We start from the raw sequence: 26,066 nt of genomic DNA, 5'->3' as shown, positions 1-26,066 counted from the left end.
AAAAGAAAAAGAAAAAGAAAAAGAAAAAGAAAAAGAAAAAGAAAAAGAAAAAGACAAAAGGAAGCAAAGAGGGGTTACCATCATAGCTGTGAGAGTTTGCACAGATGAGGACCCCATTCTCCAGGAACCAAACCAAGCAGCTATTGGGAATTTGTTCATAGCCTGTGAAAACACAGGAGTAAAAGCTGTCAGGTTTGCACCAGGAAAGAGGGCTGGGCTGGGGAGTGGAGTTTTTCACCCCAAATTCTTACAGTTATTAATGTCCAGCAATTTCCACCACTAAACAACAAAACACACTCCTGGTTTCTTTGAAACACAAGGCTTAGAAACAGAACAGCATTGGAAATGAGAAGTGAGGCAGCAGCAGGGCAGCTCGGTGCACTTAAGGGAACATTTTTAAGCCATTTAGAAGGAGTTTATTGCTCCAGCACTGGAGGCTTTGCTCATTCAAGCACGACAGGGTGTGCATTGTTGTGCCAGAGCTGCCCGCCCTGGGTGTGTGTGGTGTGGGGCAAGGGGCCAAGGGCTGTGTTTAAACGCACCCGCACGAGAAATGCGATTTAGGCAGAACAAAGCACACTCCTGTTGTGCCTCCCCGTGATTATAAAATAGATCTGTGTCATTATAAATAGAAAATGACTGGTGACAAAGATGCTGCTTTGACTCACTTCTGAGGCCAAGCTCCTTCACTGCGGTTCCTGATGTCAGACCAATTTAGCGGCTGCGCTGCAGGCGAATGTGTCTGGTTTGGGGTTAGCCAGTCCACATCCCATGATGGCTTAATCTCGTTTTAAAACAGCGGGGGATTCACTGGGGTCCTTTGCAAGCATCACGCCCTCGCCCAAGGACGGCTCTGAACGCCTTCAAAACGCGCTGTGCCCACTGCAAGGCTCGGATTGCTGCACAGCCAATTACCTTGTCCTCCAAGGGACTGCCAAACTTTCGGGTCTGTGAAGTTGAGATCCTGCTTCCACACAACTAATGGTGTGGTTCTTGTTTATTCCAGTGGGAACCAAATCAAAGACACAGAAATAATAGTGCCCTTTCAAAAGTGTAAGTTTTCCTCTTTATGCCGCTTTCTAGCCCAACAAACTTCACAGCATTATTGAAATAAATAATGTAGATAAATACTCTGAATATATATGTATATTTATATAGAGTTTTTATATTGTAGAATAGGTAATTTAAAACCAAAAAACAAACACAGACCCCAAAAACCCAAACCAGAAACTAGAGCTGAAGACCCTGTTGCAGTATCTGGAATATTCTGTTCATTTACTCTGAAGCATGCTCCTTAAAAAAAGCTGCAATCTTTCTGCTTCAATAATTTAATCAGAATCCCACTTGTATTTTACACCATGGTTTACTCACAAAGCTGGGGATAACCTCTCATTTCCTGAAAGCACTTAAAAACTTTCTTAATGAAAGAGTAGAGAAATCTGCTGTTTGCAAATTCTACTTACTTATTGCTTATTTCCAAATGAAAGTAGTTAATTTAATGAAGGAGGGGAAAAAAAAGGAGTGAAAAAGACTAATTTGGTGCCCGTAGCCATTTCCCAAATTCTTCAGAGTTTATAGATCTAGAGAGACAGGGAAAGAGCAACTTCTCAGCAGTGCAGCAGAATAGGCTAAAATGACCCTGTGAAACCCAAGCAATTCTGGGAATTAAAGGATGTTCACTCCTGTAATGGTTTTACACTGCAAACTGCTTTTAGGGCTCCCAGTAGTACCCATTAGCAATAGCCAAGCTTTTCTGTTTTAATTTAATTTAATTTAATTTCCACCAACAAATTCCACCCTGTGGTGAGAATTGACAGTATCATGTTGAGAACCATTAAAGCATATTTAGATTGTTTTTACTCCATGTATACATAAAAAAATAATAAATTCCCCCACCCTTCTTAGTTTTCTTTAGACAAGCCACTTCATAATAAGAGTGAGGCAGACACAATGGAGGCATCGTTGTGCTGTGGGATACCAGCACAGGGAGTGTGGCTGGAGATAGAGTGGAACATGTCTTGGCATTGCACTGCCTGGTCCCTGCTCCACTCTGAACCCCCATGGGACCAGAACAGAGCCTGGCAGCACTGCTCATGTCCCTGCAGTTACCACCTGGTGTCCTTCTTCTGCACTAAGAAGCTTTATAGCACCTCTGCCTCCTTTTCTCCCTGAGTGCTCTCTGTTCTCCCTGCACTGGAAACATCTTCATGCTTGTGCCACCTTTGGCTTTACTGGGAATTCCTATTGGGAATTCCCCCACTGGGAATTCTGCCACCAGATTTCAAAGGGAAGAGAATAATAATTCCCTTCATTAATATAGGCTTTTCTGTCATGGCTTTTAGGCTCCTCTCCAGGCAGGCAGGCAAGCAAGCACATGTTTAACATTAAACACATCAGTAGTCCCTATTCACATGTGCAAGCTAGAAATGCTCATTAGCGCTGGATCATGGCTCCAGCTGAGCTCTAACACCTCAGCCAGGGAGCCAGGCAGGAGGAAAGGTGGCCCTCAAACCTTTCATCATGGTTGCACCATCACTGGTGCAGCAGTTTCAGCTCCTCCAGCGTGTGGTGGGTCCCCTTGGCAGCAGAGGCTCGACCCGCTGAGCTGTGACAATGCCACCATTCAGAGCTGCTTAGCTGATGAGCACAGCTCAAATACACCACATTCAAACACATCCTTGGGAGCGTTTTCAGGATTAGCATCTCTCCAGTACATGGTGACAGGCAATGATTTGGGGCAACAGGGGAATAAGATGATTGCTGTGGTGGTCTCTGAGAGGCTGCTGAGTCCTGTGTGGGGAGCTCCTGAGGGCTTACATGGAGTTCTTCGGGCTTTTATGTCATGTGTTGAAAAAATGGACATATCAAGCTTTGGAAAAGAACATTGGATGGGGTTTCTGGGCCTTTCTGGGGCCGAGTGTTGTTTGGAATGTGGGACAAGGAAATAAAGCAGCTTAATGCTCTCTGCATTCCCTACACATGAGCTGGAAGAAAAGGGAGCAGGACTCCTCTTTTCACTGCTGAGCACTGAGTGGGCTGTTGTAGTTCAGTGTCCAAACCAGCACAGCCCTCCTGAAAGCAGGAAATGGGAAATTTGTGACTCAGAGGGTACATGTCTACTACCTGAGAGAAACCCCTAGGAAAAGCTATTTTTAACATGCTGCCTTGCTGATGTCTATGCTGAAATTCACAGTCCAGACTAAACAGCCTATCACTCTTGGTTAAAGTATCCCAGATGAAAAGACGCAATTTTTAAAATTATTTTAATGCTGTTTTCTCAAAAAAAAAAAATAAAAAAAAAAAAAATCAATAATAAAATCATTACCTCCTTCAACTTCTCAACAAGTATAAACCTCATAAACCTCACAGCTTTCCTGCCTCCTCTGGAATTACTAACTCATTGCAGACATGAGAATTAATGAAGATATGAAAGATTCACCAGAGAGGCAAAATCTTACTGGAAAAATGTTTCTTAATATCAAAAACAATTCAAGAATAATGAATACATTTAGAAAATTTATAAACAAAGGCAAATTTCCTGATGCTTAAAAGAATACATGTGAAGGAGGACACAAGACTTAGGGGGCATTTTTTCTTTAAAACACCAATTAATTTTTTAAAAAAATAATGTTTCCATGTGCTTCTGGTTTTACAGAAGTGTGGCTTCCACTGTCTAAATTTTAGCCAAACTCAGATGATGCAGACAGGGGCCTTCATCCCATCAGATGGAAGGGCTACACTAAAACAGTGTCCCCTGTGCCCATCCACAAGGATCCTGCTGCTTATCACTGAGGAAATGGTCATGGCTAGCTTGGAGGTGACAAGAGAGGGAGAAAGGTGTTTAGGAGTTAACATAAAATAAATATATATTTAAAATTCATGCTATGTGCAATTCAGCTGAACTTTCTTGTAGGAAACAAAGTTGTCCATTTTCTTTGTTCTATAGACTGTCATTCTCTCTAGCAGTGCCTTTTCACCTGCAGCAACCAGAGGAGTAACCTGTAGTTCTATATTCCACACTAGATCTGATAAAGCAGTATCATTATGTGATATCTATAGGAAAAAATGTTTCTCAGAAGGCCTGGTTTGATGAATAGACTTTAAACAGATATTCTTTAGTCCTACCTGTGCTGTAAAATGACCTCTTGGCAATTCAAACAGTTCTAACAGAGAATAAGGGGAACTAACCTATGGGGTCCTCAAAAACTCCCATACCACTGCTAATAGAAGAAAAATCAATATTGGTTCCAATATGAATGAAGTGTTGGATTGACTGAGCAGGGAGCTTTGAAATATATATCTAAGAAATGTTTGGATGAAATGGACATCTTCACAGACATTTGGTCTGCATTTCTGAAATGTAGATTATTAAATCCACATTGTTGGCTTCTTCCCTCTCTGCACTATGTCTTTCTTTACATCTTGCAAAAAAATTTATGAACAAAGTTATTGTAAATCTGCAATGTCTGTCTTGTCACTTAGATTCTTTTCATAAATGCTGCTTTGCCAATGTAGATATACAATCCTGTATGATTAATATTTACTACTTATAATTCTAAATACAATGGAAGGTCACCAAAAATATTCTGCCTAAAAGAGTCTGGAGCCCTTTAGAATCTCGTTGGTGATGGATCCTGAGCCTTGAGAACTGAGCTCAAAATCTTAGCAAAACACTTCTCTATGTAGGATTTCCAGTATTTCCTGCTTCTGGCAATGGATAAAGCCAAGAAGCACAAAGGTGAGTGAAAGTTAAAGATCTGAAAACATGAGCTTGGATCTCAAACCCAAACAAAGGTCAGGGAATGCCTGAACCTGTCCATGATCTTGGATCAGCCTATAATGGAGTTATGAGTAAAATGCAAAGTTAGGATGCAGAGTGAGACTTCAATTTAAACAGAACCAGCACTATAGATGAAAGCTGATCAATTTTTCTCTAATTTCTCATATCCATCATTATATTTTATCTATTTTAGAGTACTGTATGAAAAATGAAGATATTTAAGGAAATATTGTTGCAGTTAATTGAAAGGAAATTAGCCTGGGGACTTTTAGATTTTATTATGAAATCTTAAGAAGATTTTAAGAACATGAAAATCATCTTAGAAAAAGCACATTGCATTTATAGATAATTTTCTTTTTTATATAAGCCAAATCATTTTTAAACATAATATTTTTAAAACAGATGCAATTTTATGTCACAGAAATCAGCTGATTGTGATTTGTCCCTCTTCTATGAAAAATAGAGACAAATATATAAGAGAATTTCAGAATGAGATTCAGCAAAATGGTGATGATTTTGAGATGGAAATCAGGGCAGACCCTGGTTCACCTGAGATCTGCTGCATGTTGGGACAGTCTTCTTTTAGGACGTAAATAATAATATATAAGAGAGCAAGAATCTGCATCTGCTTCTGTGTCTTTTATTCAAATGCAGCAACTGTGACTAAGGAAAGCAACTGATTGAAGTGCAAGCCTGGGAAAAGGCAACTGAGAAAAATGTAGTTTCTGTTGATTGACAGGATCATACTGAGAATAAAAAATCCCCAGGACCATTGATCAGATAGAAGAATTTTCTCTAGGAACAAACTTGGAGAGCTTTGCTAATAACACTTTTCTAAACTGACCGACCTATCCTGGCCCAAGTGTTGGCCAGGATAAACAAATACCAGGTAAACAAATACCAGAAAGACAGAAAGAAAGGATTGAGTCAATTAAGATAAATAAATAAATAAATAATTGGCAGATTTCTTAAAAAGGAAAAAAAAAAAAAAAGAAAATAATATCACAATAATTCCAATCTCATGAAGAAATGTTTTTAACAAGCCACATGTGCTTGTGCAGATACTTCTAATCTCATCAGATTCTTCTGGCTGCTATTAGTGTTCTCTGAGCCAGCTGATTTCTCAGCAATATTTTAAAGAGTGCAAGCCTTTGCCCTCCAGTCTAGCCACTGCTAAAATAGCTCATTCTAGGAGAAGACTTGGGAGTTCATGGATTTTCTTCCAAGGTTTTGAAAGTTCAGAACAAATTGACCATTGCATGTGAAACAATAGTCAACCACAAACTCCCTTCAGTCAATGAGCAACATTCTGCTCCCAGCTGGATTAGTGTGAGAAGTGGAATTAACCCCTAAAGCGAAAGGATGGTCTCAGATTGTCATCAGCATCACATGGCAGAGCCTGGCTTTCGATGTTGTTCCACTTTTGCAGCTCTCTGGCTGCAAACAAGTTTGCTGTGAGGTTCCCCTTGGTCACAGCTTACCAGCTTGGGGTTCCCCTCAAATCAGTGCAGCTTTAGCAGCTCTGATCAGAAGGGGAGCCACATCAGGTTACAGCTCAGCTTTATTTTATCTTTTAAAACAGCAATAAATCCCCCCACAAACTGAAACCCACAAACCACGCGCTCTCCTGTGCATACTGGGGCACATGAGTTTCAAGTGAAAGAGCTGCCATTCTGAATTTGCTGAAGAAACGTGCAAATAATCACCAGTGTAAAGCAGATGTGCCAAGCAGGCCCTGCAGACAGAGCAAAATAATCATGTTTAGAAAAAAAAGCCTAATTCAGAATTGTGGAACCTGGATGGGTAAAGCCTGGATGAGCAGGATTGAGGCATCATGCATGGATTTCTGCTAGAAAACACTTGCTGAATTCCTGTCTGGAAATGTGCCTCTCACTGTGCCAGCCTGCCCTCTTTGAGGCTCTCACAGCAAACTCCTCCTGGGGTGAGATGATGAGCACTTGAAAGTGACCCATCTGGAGCCCAAGGCGACGAAAGCGCTTCCCCTGCCTGGAATCCATGTGCAGCGACAGCTTCCCACTGCTGATCCAAGTTTCCCAAGATAGCAATTATAAAGGAACTGGCAACCTTACAGTCAAGACGACAATATCCTACGTGGTTTGGTTTGCTGTGCCAATTCCCTCTGTGGGTGCTGGAGTCAATCTGCTGCCCCTGTTACTGCTGTCTGTCTGTCTCTACCAACCAGCAGATCCACTGGGCATTTTGGCACAGGCCCTGCTCTTCCAAGGGCTGTCTGCTCAATTGCTCTTTCACTCTCTTTTGCTTAAAACATTCGGATCCAACAACACCATGCAAATTTTATGCAGAGTAGCATCTGCAAGTCTGACATATTCACTCAGGCTTCCCCCTCTTGCGCCAAGTTAAAAATAAATACCCTATAAACTCCCGGGCCTGCTAAGACAGAAGATGCTTTCAGAGAGTTTATTTAAATATAACTGCTAAGAGCACTTCTGCTTTAGGGTCAAACTCCTATTTTTCCCCTCTTTCTCTCTTCTATTTTGTTCATGCCTCAAGGATCTTAATAGAACTGAGGGAAAAAGCGTCCTTGAAATAACCTAGAGAGGAACCTGTGTATTCCTAACTCTCTCACCTGAAATTTCAGCTATTTTTAAAACTCTAAAGAATACAGGTCATGATGTACCCCCAACACAGAACAAGAAACTAGTCAAGTGGACTCATTTCCAATACTGATTGCAAATAATACTAGTTGAGCCAGATCTTGGGTTAGACCTCAAAGGGTATCCACCCCCCACCCCCCCACTACAGCTGCCTTCTCTTTTCTCCAGGGAGAGGCAGATTTGTCCCTGCCCAACACACTTGGAGCAGGTGAAGTCATAAAGATGCCAACCAGACAGCATAAGGATAAAGTACATCTTAAGGCAACAAGGAGCAGAGTCTGTGAAAGGGGATACTGAGCCATGGCTGGGGGCAGTTACGACTTGCTGAGCCTCTTGGCCACATCTGCGTAGGCTTGCTCGATTTCTTTGTCTGCTGCACAGGTGTTGGTGAACTCATCCCTCGTGTACGCGTTCTTCAGGTACCGCCACAGCCCCGTCATCTCCGCTGGGAACTCGAAGTTGCGGTATTTCTTTGCAACAATCTAAAGCAAAGATAAAACACGTGAAAAAAGCATCCCACCGGGGATGTATCTCCTTCTTAGGGAGCTTCTTGCTCTCTGCTGACATATAATTAATAGCAAATGAGGGGAATGTTTGGAGAATCAGGGATTTATTACAGAAAAGCCTGAGAAGTGACTCCTGGTTGTCCCCTAACTTGCAAGTCTGCTGCTTGGCCTAAGGACACTTTAAAGCTATGAGCTGGCACTGTGACCAAATTTCAACTTTTATGGCACTTGAAGTTCATTGATTTTACTATATTGGGGTTTTGGGGTTTGTTTTTTTTACAAGTCTTAAGTACATCCCTTAAAGCTGAGACACCACATAAGAAGGGGCTGAATCATAAAAAGTGAGACAGATTTAAGAGAAAGGCATTAGTAATGATTATAACATTTTTTCATATTAATTATTAAATTTAACTTTATTATATATATATTGTATTATATTTTTAATATATGTAATATATTTTGCCTGGCAAATGGTGTCAGAGGATGCAACCACCTACAGCAGTTGTAAGGCTCTATCTGTGCTCATGAAAAGGAAAAATTCAGGGTGGTATGGGTACCATGATTAGGAAACCAAGATGCTTTAGCATATATTAGAAACAGAGGCATTGGGGAAAACTGAGAGAGAAAATAGTTATTTCAAGACTTGTTAGACTAGGAAATTGTCTATCAAGGTAAATTTTTGATTTCTAAAAACACTCAGGCCCTTATTCAGGAAAATATTTAAGTGCATACTTAATTTTAAGCACCTGTACTGTCCCATTGAAGTCAATGGGATTAATCTGTACTTAAAGCTAGTTAGTTAGTTAAGTACCTTGCTGTATTGGGATATTTCAGTTTCCCTGTAGGAATATACCATATAAAATAAGCCTGTGGTGACAGAGAGAACTATCTGATAGGAAGGGATGGATTAGCTAATTTAATGAGTGCTTCTAATCTCTAATTGTTCTGACAGTATAAAATTGTTCCTGGGCATAAATTACATACATATGTGCCACAGAGTTCCCCTTTATTTTTAAAGCACATGGTAGAGCTGTTTTCCATCTCAGATTTCTTAGGACAGTCATGTTCCCAGAAATGACTGTGATTTGTTTTTATTACCAGGATCCACTTGGTATATGCAAGTCCAAATCCTGTCCTAAACTGCATTTAATTAAGCATTCTTGCCTTCCACAGTGCTTCACACGCATATGGGGAAGATAAAACCTGCTCAGCAACTTAAGTCAACATTTTCAAAATTTCCAGCACACATCTTCCATAACATGAAAATATAATTTATCCTTTTCTTCTATCTGTTAAATGCTTTTCAGGCAATATGCTATAGCTATGCTTGTCTGAGAAAAAATTTAGTTCTCTTTTTTACATCTTTCATTTCATCCCTAGAAGACAAGAACCAGTGAGGGGCCACACATTTATTTTGCATTGTCTGACTCCAATGTTGGCAATGAAGATGAGCCAGGATAAGCAATAGACCTGTGAGGATATTATCACATTTCTTACCTGGTGACTTATGTGCTTTTTCAATTTTTATTTTTTTTTTCATTTTGCATGTGTGCAGTCAGCTCCCAGGCTCAGTTTATGTTTTGGCTCACAGAGCCAAATTAGATGCATGACTTGGCTTTAATTCCTAGCTCACTCACTTGCCAAGGTCTGCCAGGTACTTGCGTTACTCTAAAGAAACATGTCATCTGATAAATTAAATAAATGCAACATTTAGAAGTCAAGATGATGTACATGATTTGCACTATACCAGAAACTGTAGTACATCTTAAATCCTGGACCTCTGCAATGATTATGATTTGTTAAATTCTCTGTGTGAAATACCAGATGGAATAAATATTCCCCAAAGAGATGGATTGCTGCTCTTAAGTTACAAATGGGTGGGAACTGACTAACGTTTTGACATGTTTCTTAAGGGCATTAGGAACTAATTAATACAAAAAACTGCTGTTACTTGCAGCAGGGTAAAAATAAGGAGACAAGGCACCTAGAATTTAGTACTGTCTTCACCACTAAGAAGTGATGGGATAGTTTTCCCATGAACTAGGTATAAAGTTCCTTTATTTAACCTGTAGGAAACATTGATGAGCAGAACTGAATTTCAAACTGCTCTTCTAGGCCTTAAGAACTCTCTGCTGAAATGCATGTTGGCTTTGGAGCTCAGCTGTCAGAGCAAGGCTTCTTTGACCATCTCATATCATATTTTACCTTGACAACGTGAAGTTTGGGCAGAAGGTTGCAGTCAGCAAGTGTCAGGTCATCTCCATCCAGAAACTTGCGTTTAGACACTTTCTCCTCTTCAGTGCTGTCTGCATCAATCTCCTCTGGCAGGGGAGTTCTCAGGTAGTCATCCAGCTTCTTCAGAGCCTTCACCAAGCCCCTTTCAAGTGCTTTGCCAAAAAAGGTAAAGAATAAGTGATTAGAGCAGGATAAGAATTGTTTATAAATGTTCATTGTCTATGGCTACAGTAGTGTCTAGGAAAAAAGCCAAGAACCAATTTCTTTGTTAATTTGTGCTCCAAAGCCAACACAATTCAATGGCAGAGTAGCCCAGCAAAGTACATCTGCCTGAGGATAAAGCTCATCCTGCAGTGGGAAAAGAAATACAGGGACCTTGCTGTACCATGTCTTCTCCTGACAAAAAACAAAAAGCAGTGGAAGAGATCACAGAAGGAAAAAACAGCTTGTCAAGATGATACACCAAAAAACCACATATTGCCTATGATATTCTTCTTGCCTGTTGAAAGCCATCACACAGGAACTGGAACCCTGTACACCACTCCTTCATTTTTCTAACCAGCCACATTGGACTGGAATGATACAGAATTTTCTAGCATTGCTTCAGCCCAATCAAGTCTTAGTTTTGCTTCTTTCAACACCCTTGCAGAGTAATTAAAGGCAATAGCAGTAATTCCAAAGATGCTAACCAGAGCCCCATAGAGCTGAAAGATATGCTACAAATGAGACGAGATATTAGCCAGTGTTAAAAATGCCCATTTAACTCAGGTTCAGCTTGGCTGCAAATGCTCTTTTGGAGAGATCTCAAATAGTCTCACAACAGAGGGGACTCCAGACCTCTTAGCTCAGTTACTGAGGATCATGTCCCCCACTGCTGCTGGCTCCAACAAATTCCAGTCTTCAAATGCCACATAGACCTCTACCACAGAGTGCAAACTCTGCAACCCAGGCAACAAATTTGTGTTCTGATGTTTCACTGCCAGGACAACAGAGAAGCTTTCTGGCAAAAATGCACTTACAAAACACTGAATAACGGTGCAGGTTTGTGCGTTACTTAAACTGCAAACACTCGGGGCAAAGAAGGGTCTTTCGTGTTTCTGTTTGAAGGGTGGAAAGCATGATGGAGTCCTGGTCCCCCACAAGTGCCCCAAAGTGCTAAAGCAACATAAATAAGAAACAGCAAGAATTTACAATGTGAAAAATAACAACATGACTCATGGGCTTAAGGCCAGAATTTCAGCTGGTGAAAATTACCTGCAGTGATTTATACCTGCAGCAGATGTGGCCTGGAGTCAGTATTAATGGCCTAAAACTGTAAAATCTTATATCTCTGAGTAACTTACTGCCACTGAACTTAGGGGAGAGTTACTCAGGTGGTATAGCACTACAAGGCCTATGGAGATAATGTGCAAGAACCAATGGGTTCAAACTGAAACAAGCAAAATTGGGCTAATTATGTGCAACAAATTCTTTACTGTGAAATAGTGAGGCACTGGAACAGGTTTCCCAGAGAAACTGCAGCCCCATCCCTGCCAGTGCTCAAGGCCAGGGCTTGGAGCAACCTGGGATCGTGGGAAGTGTCCATGGCAGGGGATTTGCAACTAGATGGTCTTTAAGGTCTTTTCCAACCCAAACCATTCTATGATTCTGTGGTCCCAAAGATATTTATGGACCACAACAGGTGCTCAAAAGGGCTGCAGCAATCAGCCTTCACAGAGAGCCTTGCTGGCACAGGTAACTCCACAGGCTCTGTTGTCAGCTGTCCCTGTGCTTTTGGCACAGGGAGAAAGGCAGCACGTCCAGGGCCACTGAGAGAGCAGGAGTTGAACACCACAGAACATGATTTCTCTGCTGCCCTAACATCCATTAAACCTGTGCCAGCAGTGGAAGTCAGATTGAGCTGCTTGATGCCTTGCTCCCACTGAAGTCTCTTGGCCCAGCACCAGGGAACCACACCAGCTCTTTTGTGGCTGATTTTGAGACACAGTGGCAAACCCTGGCTTAATTGATTGACTGGAGAAATGACTGTGATCCAACTGAAAACACCCCCACAAACATAGCGGGGAGGGAAGGAATTTTATTTCTGAAAGCAGAGCATCTAAAATGACTGAAGTGCTGCCATCCATAAAACAAAAGTGTTGCCATCCCTCATTTAATCAATTCAAATTGAATTTTGACACTGACATTCTGCTGTCAGATGCTGGCAGTGGTGCCTTTAATCGCCTGCAGCTGTCCTTTGCCTCACAACTTCCACAGGAGGGTAGGAACTGTGGAGTGTGGCAGCACTCAAAGGATTTAGCAATCTCTTTTTGGTTTGACCTGTAATACCTGTTGAATAGACAGTTCTGCTTCTCTTGGTCAGCCTCAGACTGTGCTCAGTGTGTTCATGCAGAGCCAACAGACTTGAATTACTGTGATTTCATCCAATTTTGCTCATCTGGGTTTTAGAGAACTGGCTCAACACTGACCACTTTCAGTATTCCCTTCACTCAGTGGGATTGTTGGTTCTCCAAGTCATCTGAGCAATATTCCAGTGTCAGAAGGATGTTTGATGCTTTGTGCTAGTCCATGGGATCAGCCAGGTGCACGCCTAGAGACAGCAGCAGCAGGTGAGGTGTGTTTACGTAGCTTTTCTGGAACTTATTAGGTTTTGGGGTTTTTTTTTCCTCTCATTGCTCTATCAAAGTGCGTCATGGCTGTCCCAAAAACAATGCCTGGAGTGAAGCCTGTTTATGACAGCAAAAAAACAACTATCTGAATTCATGCTTGGCACTTGCATACGGCAGCTTTAGGCCAGAAATAAGCGTATGTTCAGGGTTCAATACCTCTGTGACCCAATTCACAGGCTCTTCTGGAGCCCACAGGATGCTGACATCTCACAGTGAAATCACCACACAGTCAGGATCATCTTATATCCTGATAGGCAAGAACTGAACAACTATTCATGACACCAATGACCCCATTTTTTTAATCAAAACTCTTCTTTGTAAACTAAATCTTAGATTCCAGTAAACTTCTCAGAACAGCCTGGAAAACAGAAAAATAGGGAATAAGAGCGAACTGCTCTCCTTCCAATTAAATAGTGAAAAAATTTTGAAAAACTAAGAGAATTAACATTCCCAAATTGCCACATTAAATGGATTTTAGGTGCACAATGTCAGATTTTTAAAGCCCATCAATGGTTTCCAAGACATTTTTTGAAATCCATATGCAAATAATCCATGTTGCAAATCCTTCTTTCTAGGTGCCCTAACACACTGAGATTAATCTGTATGATTTGAAATCTTATGTTCCTTGAGAAGGTACTCAGGGAAATCCCCACGCAAAGTAAGAGGATGTGTAAAAGAATCTAATTTTCTCTCTTACTAGTAGATATTTAAGCATTATGTGAAAGACAAAAAATTGTGAATGGAGTCCAGGAAATGACCTCTCCAGAATAGCCCACAGTTCTGAATGTTCTGGGACTCTTCCTGAGGAAAGAACTCTTTGGGTTCATATTACTGACCAAACTCAGCTTGGATTAATTCCTTAAACTTGGACTTAATTCCAAAATACCTATACTGTGGCTATTTCATGAAAATCTGGATGACTCTACATTTTCTCCACTGAGAACACAGAGGAAAGGATGCACCCACCAAGGCAGGGGCCATGTGAACACCAGTCAGCACCAGACTGGATGAAGACATTTAAAAAGAAGTGAAAATCTACAAGATTACTAATTCTCCATTTGTGAGAGTACCACCCACAGTGAATTTCAGAAGTGGCTAAGTACCTAATTCCCTTGGCAACTTGTCCTCTGGGAAACATCATTAAATAACTAAACAGGTTTGATGATAACAGTTAATGGGTGGGATTAATCTTCCTTGAAGTGAGTAAAATTAAAAGAATAGGTTTGAACTAAACACCCTGAGAGCTTCTTCACCATTCAGTGGAGTTTTCTCTTCTACACTTGGTTTTGGTGACCCCTAAATGAGCCATGGGGAGAACTTTTCCTGAAGTTTCTAATCACACCCTTGCATTGTCTTGGTAATGTCAGGGTGGAGGATTCAATATTACAACACCAAGCAGAGCCAGGCCTGAGTATGTGGCTCTGTGCTGCTCTTGAAATTTCTATCTCCAGCTGCTCCCCTACCCTGCAGACTTTCAGTAGGAACTTAGAGATCCCAAATGTGACCAGCTCTGAGAGAGGAGTCCTGTCATCAGCTGAAATGTCTGAACTCCTAGAAACCATTTTTCTGGGCAGTGGAATCACCAAGCACAAAGGCACCAGCATCATATTGCCTTCACTGAGATATATTTAATATAACCTTGAATTCCAAGAAATTCTAACCATGTATAGACAAAATCCATGGTGAAGCCATCTCTCTCAGCCTTCTCTACTTCATTCTGGGCTACTTATGCAGCCAAAGACAACTTCTAGCAATCAGAGTCCTGCCCTGTCATCCCACCAATAGTAAACAATAATATTAATAAAAAACATCATGAGCTTTTTTTGATTTTTCTTCTGCCTTCAAAACTAGGATTTTAAACAACTTCACTTAAGAATTCTGACTTAGAAGCCAGAAAAATAGCACTTTCCAACCTCAAAGCAACCACAGAACACTTAATGAATGTATTACCCTCTGTCAAATGCACAGGGTGAGGTTCAATTTAGCTGATGACACCTAATTCACAATGATGTTCTGTTTTCAGCAGAAGGTTACTTGATGTTGAACAATGAGATTAACAAATTCTGACATGCACAGAAATACAAATAATGTAACAGAAGTTAATAATCGGCAAAACTGTGCTCTCAGTTACACTGACATAAAAGAGGAGTAACTCTGCATTGTCAACAAGCTATTCCATATTTACTCCAGTTCAACCAAGAACAGACTGGCTCTGTTCCTCCACTCTTCAAGCAAAAACTTCCTTAAACTATTGCCTGTGCAACTGTTTCTAGGGGATGGAGAGAAGCCCTTGTGCCTTGAAGTACTTATACAACATCTGAACAAAACATTGGAAAATGTAATGCATGGAGCAATCCTACAAGTCAAGCAGAGGGCCAGATGACAAAGATTCATTAATAGGTACTCAGGGTGAAATTTTGGCCATCCTGAAGCTCATGGAAGTTTTGCTGTTGACTTCAGTGGGATTAGAATTTCTCCAGAAGCTTTTAAAGCCAAAAGAGACTATTTTAGTCAGTTAATCTGACCCCTGAAATAATACCAGCCATAAAACTTCCAGCGTCATCAGTCGTTTTCATCTCTGTTTTCTGTGGATCAAATAAGGCTGAAGCAAAATGGAAAGTAACTAGAAAGTAGTAAAAGAAAAACGGTTTGGAAAAAGTAAAACTGATTCAGGCTGCCCACACCCACAGCATTTGCAGAGGTCAGGCGAGGACTCTTTTTCCCCTTCCTTGAACTCCAAATATTTCCTTCCTTGTTTAATGTTGGGATAAGGAGAAATAGCAAAGCAGACAAAGCACATAAACACCAATCTCTGTGGCCTGAACGAGCCACTGGAAGACAAATCATTCCATCTTAAAATAGTAACCTAGGAGAAGCTGAATTACCACCAGAAAAGCCTCAATCTCACTTTATGTATCTCTCTCACTCTCTCTCATAGGCAGACTGGCTACCTAAATTTAAAATAGCTAAAATGAGGTGAGATGACTCCTTTTTTATGTGCTTGTGGGGATCCTCTTGCAGGATAAGGATTTCATGGGATAGTTATTATGGAAAGAGATTCAAAGCATAGAGGGCACAATAAGAGTACTAAAACCAACAGATTTTTAAGCAAATTGAACATAAAAACTATTTGATTTATGTGAAAAGAGAGCAAAAATAGGTATTTTTCTTAAGCAAAATAATGCAAGATTTCTAAACAAACATGAGAACAAGAAAGTCATGTTTGGGGATGGCTGGTTAAGTCTTGCCTAGACATACAATCATTTTTGCATCACTTTTTAATTGCTGGTAAACTTCAAAATTAACATATCATTTCCAAATTAAAAGGAGAATAACCTTCTGTTTCAAACAGTTTGACAGAAAATACTTTTACTTTCCAAAGCAAGTTATTATTCACAAAATTCCACCCACATTTGCCAATAAATCAGGTTACTCACACCACCCATGGCATTTTTATTAAATAAACCTTTTGTCACAAAACATTTTCCCCAAGTCAAGGACAAATATATGTGGCCCTCTTTCAAAGTGATTATCCCTGTGACAACAAGGCTTCAAAGTGATTGAAACCCAGCAACATCTTGTCTTTTGTAGCCAACATCTGAAACTACCTGAGGCTGATCTCGGCACAACTGCAAAGTTCTTAATTGTCAAGCCCAGGCAAGTACAACCAAGCGTGATCCATGTACAAAAACGAACAATTCCTGCTGCTACCCTGCATCACTGATTGATGTTTTCCCTTTTTACTGCTTTCTTCCACTGCCCTCCTGTAAGATTTATCCTGTAACACACGCAAATGAACTTGGTGAAATACGCAATGAGGGAAAAGGGGGAACAGTACATAAATATTCACAGTCTCAATCAAACCATCTGAGATTTATTTTTCCTTTAAGAAAACAAACCACCTTTCCTGATCACTTCCAGATTCACAGTTTGATACTATATGAGACCCAATACTGTTCTCTGGTAGGAGAGAAGAACAAGCTAAGAAACAGCAATTCAAGGTAAGAAAATATCATTCCACTAGCCTGACAGACTGATTAAAAATCAAGGATTCGTATTTTCACTCTCTTTTTACTCCATTCTGCCCTTTTTTTTTTTTCAGGCTGGCTCAACAGAGTATTGTAACTTTAATCTGTATAGAATAATTCTTCTCCATGGAGGAGCTGTGACTGCGATACATGTGACTCTGCACTCCATATTGAACAGTTTATCTTCCCCCTGTGATTTCAATAAAACTCTTGAGATCTGAGTGCTGCCTTGATTTCTTCTGCTCAGCCATTTACAAGTGGGGTGCCTTGTCTAAGCTGGTTCTGTAGGTTTCCTCTCTGCTCAGAGGGACTGAGCATCTCCAGAGGGTAATTCCATCCAACTGCCGGAGACACCTGATTCAGACCAGCGTGACTCACTGCACACATGCCCTTCTTGCTGCCTGAATTACAGATGAAACCTAAAGGACTAGCTCAGACTAGACACCTCACTTTCAGGGAGGTGAAGTCAGGCGAGATGAATCCTACCCTTTGAATATAATTTCACAGTTCACCCAAGTGATCTAGGATAATACCTCCAATTTTTTTTAGAAGTTACTTAAATATTAGGGTTTACTCCCCTCAGGGCAAATACATTGCCCATTTGAGCATTGCAGCATCCTTTCCAGGCATGTTTCTGCCTCATAAAATCCCCAGTTCTGGGCAGCAAATGAGTGGGAGGTCACTGAGAGAGCCATTGGAAATGCAGAGAGGATGAAGGTTGTGTGCTCCCATGCATCCAAGGCATTTAGATGCCTAAGTCTGGGCCAAAGGGAGTTTCTGGAGTGATTCAGCTCTCCTATTAAAGATGTTCCACTCCAGATAAATAATTCAATATTCACTGGAAAAGAGACTTGTGCATGTTCCCACAATAAAGGTGAATGCCCACACAGCCATGTGGAAAAGCTGTGATCTGTCTGTCTCTGCCCACTTAATGAATCAACAAATACCTGCTTGTGTACACAGGAGAGAAATAAATTAGTGTCTCTTATTCCTCAGCTTCACTTTTTCCTGGTTTGGAGTAGTTTCAGGGGACAGGGGTTCCTCCTCCAGACAAGTCAGAGCTGGGGCTTGAAAAGGGGTTTTTTTAATCCCTGTCAGTGTTGGGGTGAGCAAACACCAGGAATGGGGTGAGTCACAAAAACACAGGGGCACACATGGAAACAGCCACACAACTTGGTCATAAATCACCTTTCAGACATGGTCTGAGCCAGGCATAAACAGGGATGTATTTTCCATGCATGTAGGCACATATATGTTGCTCTGTGTATTTGCAGTGAGAGAAATGGAGGTGCTAAGCCCCAGGAACAGAACTCAGAGGAATATGGAGCTGACCCCAGGCACCCTCAGAAACCCAGACACATCAAAAATCTGTTGATTTGCTTATGGGTGAGATTCCCCTTGCCCAACTTCAGCCATATAATTGTTAGGTAATTAGTCTGACCTAGTTGTTCAAGTATCCCTTAGAAGTAGCAAAGAAAGGAACCTCCAAAAGAAATTCTCCCATCTTTAGACTCATATTTTAAGAAAAATCAAAATGCCCTTTAGCAATGGATTGATGTCTCTCTCCACTGATCAGAAATAAACCAGGACTTTTGAATGACTAATATATAACTTTTAGACAAATTTAGGTGGGATGATCCCACCCTTAACATCTCTCTTCCCTTCCCTTCTCACCCCATCTACTGAATGATAATGGGGATTGATTGATTGATTGATTAGAGCTTCACCCAAAACATTTGGGATATTTTGACAGAAGCATCTCAAATCCTCCATAGAAAGAATGAGAAAGAAAAACTCAATTCCCAACTACCTTTCCTTAAGACAGAGAGCAATGATCCAAGGATTAAGTGGTTACCTGGATTTAGGAGACTTGAGTCTCTTCTCAAGCTTTTTATATGGTCTTGTAAAAATAATTTCAATCATTTGCCTTGCAACCTTCTATATAAAAAATAAAAATACTCTTTGGCCACAAGTTTTACTTTAGTGAAGCAGTAATGCACCAGCTGTGGAAATGTGTTTCAGGTTATCAGGTTAGACATGATAAACAGTAAATATAACAAAAAAGAAGAAGCACCTTGGCATGTTTCTATTTTTGTGATACCATCTGTCCTACTCCCAAATTAAACCAAGCGAAGTAGGTGAATAAATAATGCCTTAAATGGTAAATTAGACATGATTCCAAGCATTTAGAAAGATTTCTTTTACTGAAAACTCAGGTTTCCTCCTTCCCTTTTCTTTTCCATTTTTACAATGGAGGCAAGAAATAAATGCAATACTTGTAACATTATCATGAAGAATGCTGTCAGAGCACCTTCAAATGCTGTTTTTTAAGAAGAAAACCCAGGTGTTCAAATGACACCAAAGAAAAGCTTCATTTCCAAGTCTCTCAGGAGTCCAAGTGACCCTGAGGGCAGGAAGCAAGTGAATGTAAAACTACTGGTCTACAAGTGCCCCGGGAAGAAAAGCACCGAACTTGCATTTCACAAATCACCGTGACCCTGTAGCAGCACAGAAGTGACAAGCATCATTTCTAGGGCACGTCCCCAAGGGCCTTATCCTGACCTCTGCCCTGTTAGTCTTGTGCAGGTGTCCCTAAAGCAACTGCAGACAAGCAGCAGCTGATTTGCATCAGGAACTTGGAAAAAAAAAAAATATCGAAATTTAAAAAATGAAATCAAGGCCTGCAGATTATGAACACACATTATTTGTAGTGTGAGGTTATCACTCCATTGTCTCGATTTTTAAGTGCTCACTCAGAGTTTAAACTTTTGTTTTACTACAAAAGAGCAAATAAGAGGATTCTGGGACTAACAAAGGAAAACTAACTTCATGTTTCTGCATTCAAGTAAAAGTGAAGTGATATTCTGGTAGAGAGTGCAGCTGGGCTTTAGCAGCAGTGCTGTGGGGACCCCTTGTGTTCCAAGATTTAAGTGGAGAAATTTGTTCCTGTACAGGAACAACACCAGGCTGTTGGTGCTTAAATCTTTAATATCAATTTCTTCCAATTCCAGGCATGTGGAAGAATAAAGTCTGTTTCTGTTTATACCAGGATAATCCCAATTGTATTCCACTGTTTTCAAATATGTTATTTAATTCCAGCATCTGTGAAGACACATGAGAGGGAGACAGCAATGACTAGCTAGCTGCACCTGAGGATGAAATTTTAAAGCTATTAAGTTCCCAAATCCTTCAGTTCACTTGGAAAATCTCAGTCTCAAATAGATTTATTTAATATTTCCAGATTTTTCTGCCTTTTGTGTTAAAAAATTGTTACAGAGACACAAAAGGCCATGAGACTATGAGATTTACAAACGACTCATATCTTAATTCTTTCCCATTGTTTCTCTGCTTTTGAGATTTTTTTTTGTTTCAAACCCCTTGAAATGACTTAGGGATCATCTTGATTATGCCTTGACCTACTTGAAGGGAGCAGGAAAAAAGTCAGTTATAATTAAGTCTGGATGTATGAAAATAATCCAAGAATTAGTAGGGAGGTCACATTGCCTCTGTTGCAACTGAGCTGTTTTGGCAAGTATTAAAAATGTTTTTCCCAGTTCTGGTGTCCCCAATTAGAAAAAGGAAAAAGGCATTGGGAATTCCAGCAAGAGGTCAAAGGAAAACAGTAAGACAGTGCTCAAGGACTGGAAAAAAGCCTTAAAGACCAAAGACACTTTAGTGCATCAAAGACACATCAGTTTCTCCTGTTCTCTGCTCAATCAAACCAAAACCTTTTAAGGATGGAACATTAACATGTTTGCTCAATGGGAAAAACTTGCTGGGATGTGATTTGTAGGATATGATAGTAAATAACGCAAAAATCCTTCTGGCCTCAAAGTCCATGAAATTTGGATTACTATTTTTGCAATCAGAAAAATCAGAATATTTTTACAAGAATTATTTCTATAATTCCCATTTCGTCACCTCATTTCTAGCACCATTTTCAAGCTGAAAGTCAATGACTTAAGATATATCTAATAAAGAAACTTAGCAACATTGATTTCCATTTACATCTCATTCTTCTTTTCCCTGTTATTTTATGAAGAACATTTGCATGAGTTTAAAAAAAAATAAAATTTGTTTAGGGGAAAAGAAGATCCTGGGTCAATTCTTTTCCTTTTGAAGTCATCAACAGTTTTGCAAACTTGCTTCCAGGAGCCAGTCACTAGGATTTCTACCATGTGATAGATTGCAATGGCTAAATACAAGCCTGTGAACAATCCTGTCAGGACATCGAGAGCAGTTGGGCGTTTAAACCTGAACATTTGGTTATATAAGATTTGGACACTGAACTGAGCAAGGCCATAACTTCATCTAAATCCTTGCTGTGGGGAACACAGGATACACCAAGCCCATCACAAAGGAGAGAGTTGCCCACCAGGGTAAAACCATAGAGCAATGAAGTCAAAACTCAATTCTAAATAATAATGTAATTTAGGCCTCCCATTCCAGCAGCAAGGCGCTTAATTCCTCCCAGGACTGCTGCTGCCAGATTGCTCTAATCCACTTCCAGCTGTGCTACTGCTCCTGTGTGCGAGCATGGGAGCTCGGCTGGGAAACAGAACAAAGCATCCCAGTAAAGCCAGCAGCACTTGGAGGAATATTCAAACACACAGGGGAAATAATTCCCTCTCAAAGCAGAGTGTCTGCCAACTACCGTTCCCATTGCAAGTGCTTTACTCTAGGCCTGGCCGTGCATTTAGGTCCTGACTCAGCAAAGGCTTGAGAAAGTGCCTTAATTTCATCATGTCATTAACCTTGTTGACTTCAGCATGTTCTATAATTTTAAATTATAGAAATACATATATTCTTTCTTTTTTTTTTTTTTTTTCTTCTCTTCCTTCCTATGGTATTCTATGTCTTCAAAGTTGCTTCAGCACAGATGTGTCAGAAAATTGTATCTGTTAGTAAATTTACTGCAAATATTTACTATCCCCAGAATGGCTACATCTAAAGCTGCTAACCAGGCATACCAAGTTCCTGCCTTGGAAAGCCTGCAGTCTGATCACATCTGGGCTTACAGAAAATATTCCTTTTGTGTTGTTTTCAAATAGTGTTCTTCACATTTCCTTCGGGAAATCTTCATTCCTCAATTAGCAAGGTCTTAGAAGATGGAAAGTTCAGAAATATTCCCTTGTAAGGTACATATTTCTCAGATTAAGGTGATGGCTTGTTATCATTTTAGAGAACTGAAAACTTCTTCCTTTTAATGCCATAACATGATAGTTCTCAACTTTGGCAGGTGAAAAGATATTGGTCCTTAAAGCTGTCACTGGTACCAGACAGAATATTGATGGCTCTGGGCCTCCAGCCAGCATGATTTTGAGAAGAATTTTCAAAAAGTTATTTCTCAAGAAAACTTATTTTGCAAATTGCTGTTCCTAGGCATTTTAGTCTTTTATTACTGGGCAGAAAGGAGATAAAGCAATTTGGGACAGATGATAAATGCAACTTGCAGCACTTCTTAACAAGTTAGCACAAAGCTACACCACAGTTTTAGTGGTCTTTATATGTGTGTTTTTATAAGGAGACAGAGTGAACAGTTTTATTAACATATCATGAGTGAGTTATGTGGGTCATCCCAAATGAATGGCAATAAAAGCTTTATATCACACTTACCAACATGTATTTGGTACTTTATGTGCCACAAATGTTGCAGAAAAGCTATTTTACATATGTTTTAAAGACTGGGTATTTTTTATATTAGGGCTGGTTTTGTAAAGCTGCCAAGCACTTTAGCTACCATGAGCCCAACATTATTCAGCTCAGGGGGAGTAATAAAAACTTGTTTAAAATGTTCTGAAATAGATTTCTTTTTTTTTTTTTGTGCTTCAAAAGGCCAAAATTAAAGAATCATGGAATCATGGAATGGCCTGGGTTGGAAGGGATCTTAAAAGTCATCTATTTCCAACCTCCCTGCCAGGGACAGGGACACCTTCCACTAGGAGAACTGTGATCCTGATATGTTCCATCACTAAGCAAGTCCTTTCCTCTAAAACAATTTTAAAAGCTCTTTAAAAAAAGAGTCCTTCCTGGTTGTGTGACAGAAAAAGCTTGGTACTGTCACACCACAGGACAAACTGTGGCTTGTACTGGACCTTGGACTGATTTGGGTTTTGCAGTGGAAAATGGAAATTCTTCAACTAAAGAGAAAGAATAAAAAAATGTAATGGTAGGTTGATACACAGACACCACACACATATTTATATTTTTACCTATGTATTTATATGGCACCTTGAAAATCTGTTCAAAAAGCAGAAAGCATTAATGTTGGTCCCAAATCAGAGTCTGATCCAAAATCCCTGTCACAGGAAACTTTCCATCAATATAAGAGCATTCAAACAGATTTTTAAACTTGCTCTGGCAATCTCAAGAGCAGCTTTGCCAGGAATTTTCTGGGCACAGGGTGAAAGCCTTTAGGCACAGAACAGGTGGGAAGGACCAAAGACTCAGGGGAAGCCATACCACAGTTACAGTTATAGTATGACCCCTTTGGCCGAGAGAAGCCAGGCTGGAGAGAAGGAGGTGACTCCCTACCCTTCCCCATCATGGGTGGAAATGCTCTGGGGACAGATGTTTTGTGCTCCTGCTGCTGGAGCCAGACCACAGCACGCTTGTCACCATGTCCCAGGCTGCCCCACCACATCAAGAAGCTCCTACCCCTGGCTCAGGTGCCACAGAGGGTCTGACCATGGAGCTGGTATTACAGTGAATATTCTAAGCTGGGGTTTGGAGTGAACAGATTTTCTGCTTATTACAAGAGGCATATGATGGCTTCTAGGAAAGATCAGCGTGCACAATTCAGCCTGTGCACATACCTGTGCTATGGGTCTGACCCTCTGCTTAGCAGGAGAAACTCCAAGTGTAAAGCTGATGTAGGGCAGTTTTCATTCCAGCCCTGTACGTGTGTGTGCATTTCTCCTGCACGTGTACATACACAGCACACTGAGAGAGACATTTCCCACCTCACACACCAAACCACAGAGTGTGATGGAGCTACTGAGAGAGGTGAACGGCATTTAATCACATGTGAGTTAATGATTTAAATGCGCTTTTATTTTTGGCCTCTTGATGTAAATCCAAACCAGACAAGCAGAGTCCTCTGGTCAGACGGCTGGAAATTCCTCTGCACGAAATCACGTTGGTGGTCTCCCAGCTCAGCGCCTTCTGAGGAGCCGTACAGTGAAATATCCTTCCTTACCTCTAATGAATGCGCCCACCCACACTGGAGCTGGTGCCCCCTAAGAACTCAATTCAAGAACAACTTTTTTAATTTCTGCATGAAATCAAAGGGCTCATTCTACAAGCCAAGGAACTCACAATTTTAGGTGGGACAGTTAATGGGTGGCTACCCCAGGTTGTCCCCTTGGTTTGCAGTACACAGTCTCGCAAGTAAAAATAATAAGCAGGATGCTGACTGTGTACACTACATTCCAATTAATTAGATTTCATCCTCCTCCAATGAATGCATAAATTGTTGCTTCCCTGGTGACTGTACAGAGCATGAGTGACTTGCTCAGCATCAACCAGAGGGACCAAAGTAAACACACAAGACCTCAGTTTGCTTTCCTGTGCTGAGACAAGACCTCCTTCTTGATATTAAACAATCACTAAGCAACCAAAAACTCTCAAATTGGCCATGAAAACTTGAGTAAGAGAACCCAGAAAATAATTTTCAAGACTACTGCACTGAACCCTCCTAAGGACTCCTGTTCATGTGTGAATGAGCACTTGTCATTGCAGGCACAAGGGGTGAAGCCTGGTGACAGCAGCCAGAGAACTGAATAATCCAGTGGTGCTACTGAGACACAGATCTAATCCCACAATGAGGAGATGACTCCTTCAAACAGGCCTGTTATAAAATTATCAAGTGGCACAGGGGGTGGAAGGAATCAAGTTCTGATTGAACTGACTTGAAATAATAAATGCACACATTTTCTTTAAACACAGCTTGCCACATCCTGAGAATCTGGAACCAATTCCTTCCCTTTCAAGAAGCTTAAAAGTGGTGGGACTTTGATATGGCATGAGCATGTTTGCTTCTGGGCTTACAGCCCTCACCAGCCCTTTCCAAAACTTTCAACGTTTTTATATTATAAGACAGAAAAGTTAGGAAAACAAAGATGGAAAAAAAGAATCAGAAGTTCAGGGAACTATTAAATCAGGGCAGCCTTGCTGCCAAATACCTTTGGTAAGTAAATGAATCATGATCAATAACATATTGCCATGCAGACTTACAGGAGAAGGTTATCACCTGCTTCTGTGCCAGGCATAAAACATAACGGTGTGTGGCTAATGAAGTACTGCATGAGTCCAGGAAAAAAAAAAAATCACCATTTTTCTCTGTAATGTTAAAGATTTTTACTTCAAAGTAAATTTAACTCATCCAGAAAAAACATAATTTTCCCATGAAAACTTTGTCAAAATTGATAGGTTACTATGAAACACTTCTCTTTTGACAATGTTACATTTGTAAGAGGAAACCTTCTTGACAGAAAGAACCCTGTTTTGTTAAGGGGATGTTTCCGCCCCGATTGCAAAGCTGCCTGTGCAAGGCTGCTTTATACATTCATGTATTTACCAGCAGAGGGTGTCACAATCTTAGAAACAAACCTACAATTGTATCCCTGCGTCTGTTCGTTCACATACGAGGACTCAAGACACACACCAAAACAAGGATTTTCCAATCTCTTATTGGCCTCACTGACTTTTCACTATCAGGGGAAAAAGAATCATTTATCTATGTAAAATCTGTGTTATCAGTGCCATCTGGCCTGTGCTCTCAGGACAGGACACTGCAGTGACACAGCCAGCGGTGGCATCACCTGAAGTGGAGCATTTCTCCATGGCCTGGCTGCAAACTCTGCTAAGAGGGACAGCAGCTTGGGCTTTTCTTCAGTGCACATTAGATTCCCATCAATTCTCACATTCAGTGCCCTCACGCTGAATAAATATCATTAATTATCCCAACCACTTCGTGCCACTTTTCTGCAGAGATGTAGCAGCCCCAGGCTGGGGAGAGAGATCACATTGCACACACCAGTACCCCACAAGGAATGGTTACACATAATCACACCTAACTCACACTTCTCACAGACAGAGACAGGCTGATGCCACAAATTCCCAGCCTGATATCCCACACGTTACTGAATTCACATCCTGGGCTCCTGAGTTAAGAGAACTTAATTTAGAGAATTTGATGCTTGGTGCTTTAG

General features: G+C 40.6%; 1 protein-coding gene across 2 annotated transcripts in view; it reads right to left on the bottom strand.

The window, feature by feature from the left end:
- Positions 1-3,454: 3,454 nt before the first annotated feature.
- CLIC5 (chloride intracellular channel 5) overlaps positions 3,455-26,066 on the bottom strand; it is a 72,001-nt gene continuing 49,389 nt past the window's right edge. For both annotated transcript variants that reach the window (XM_033513100.1, XM_015622905.3), the window contains exons 5-6: positions 10,128-10,309; positions 3,455-7,898 (exon numbers count right to left, since the gene is read on the bottom strand). In XM_033513100.1, the coding sequence (XP_033368991.1) occupies positions 7,731-7,898; positions 10,128-10,309 (350 nt within the window). In that variant the 3' untranslated portion in view covers positions 3,455-7,730. The remainder of the gene's footprint in view (positions 7,899-10,127; positions 10,310-26,066) is intronic.

The sequence above is a fragment of the Parus major genome, chromosome 3 (genome assembly GCF_001522545.3).
Source record: "Parus major isolate Abel chromosome 3, Parus_major1.1, whole genome shotgun sequence".
NCBI classification, from domain to species: domain Eukaryota; kingdom Metazoa; phylum Chordata; class Aves; order Passeriformes; family Paridae; genus Parus; species Parus major.
Note: the sequence above shows the minus strand (reverse complement) of the source record. Positions and strands in the feature narration are given on the sequence as shown.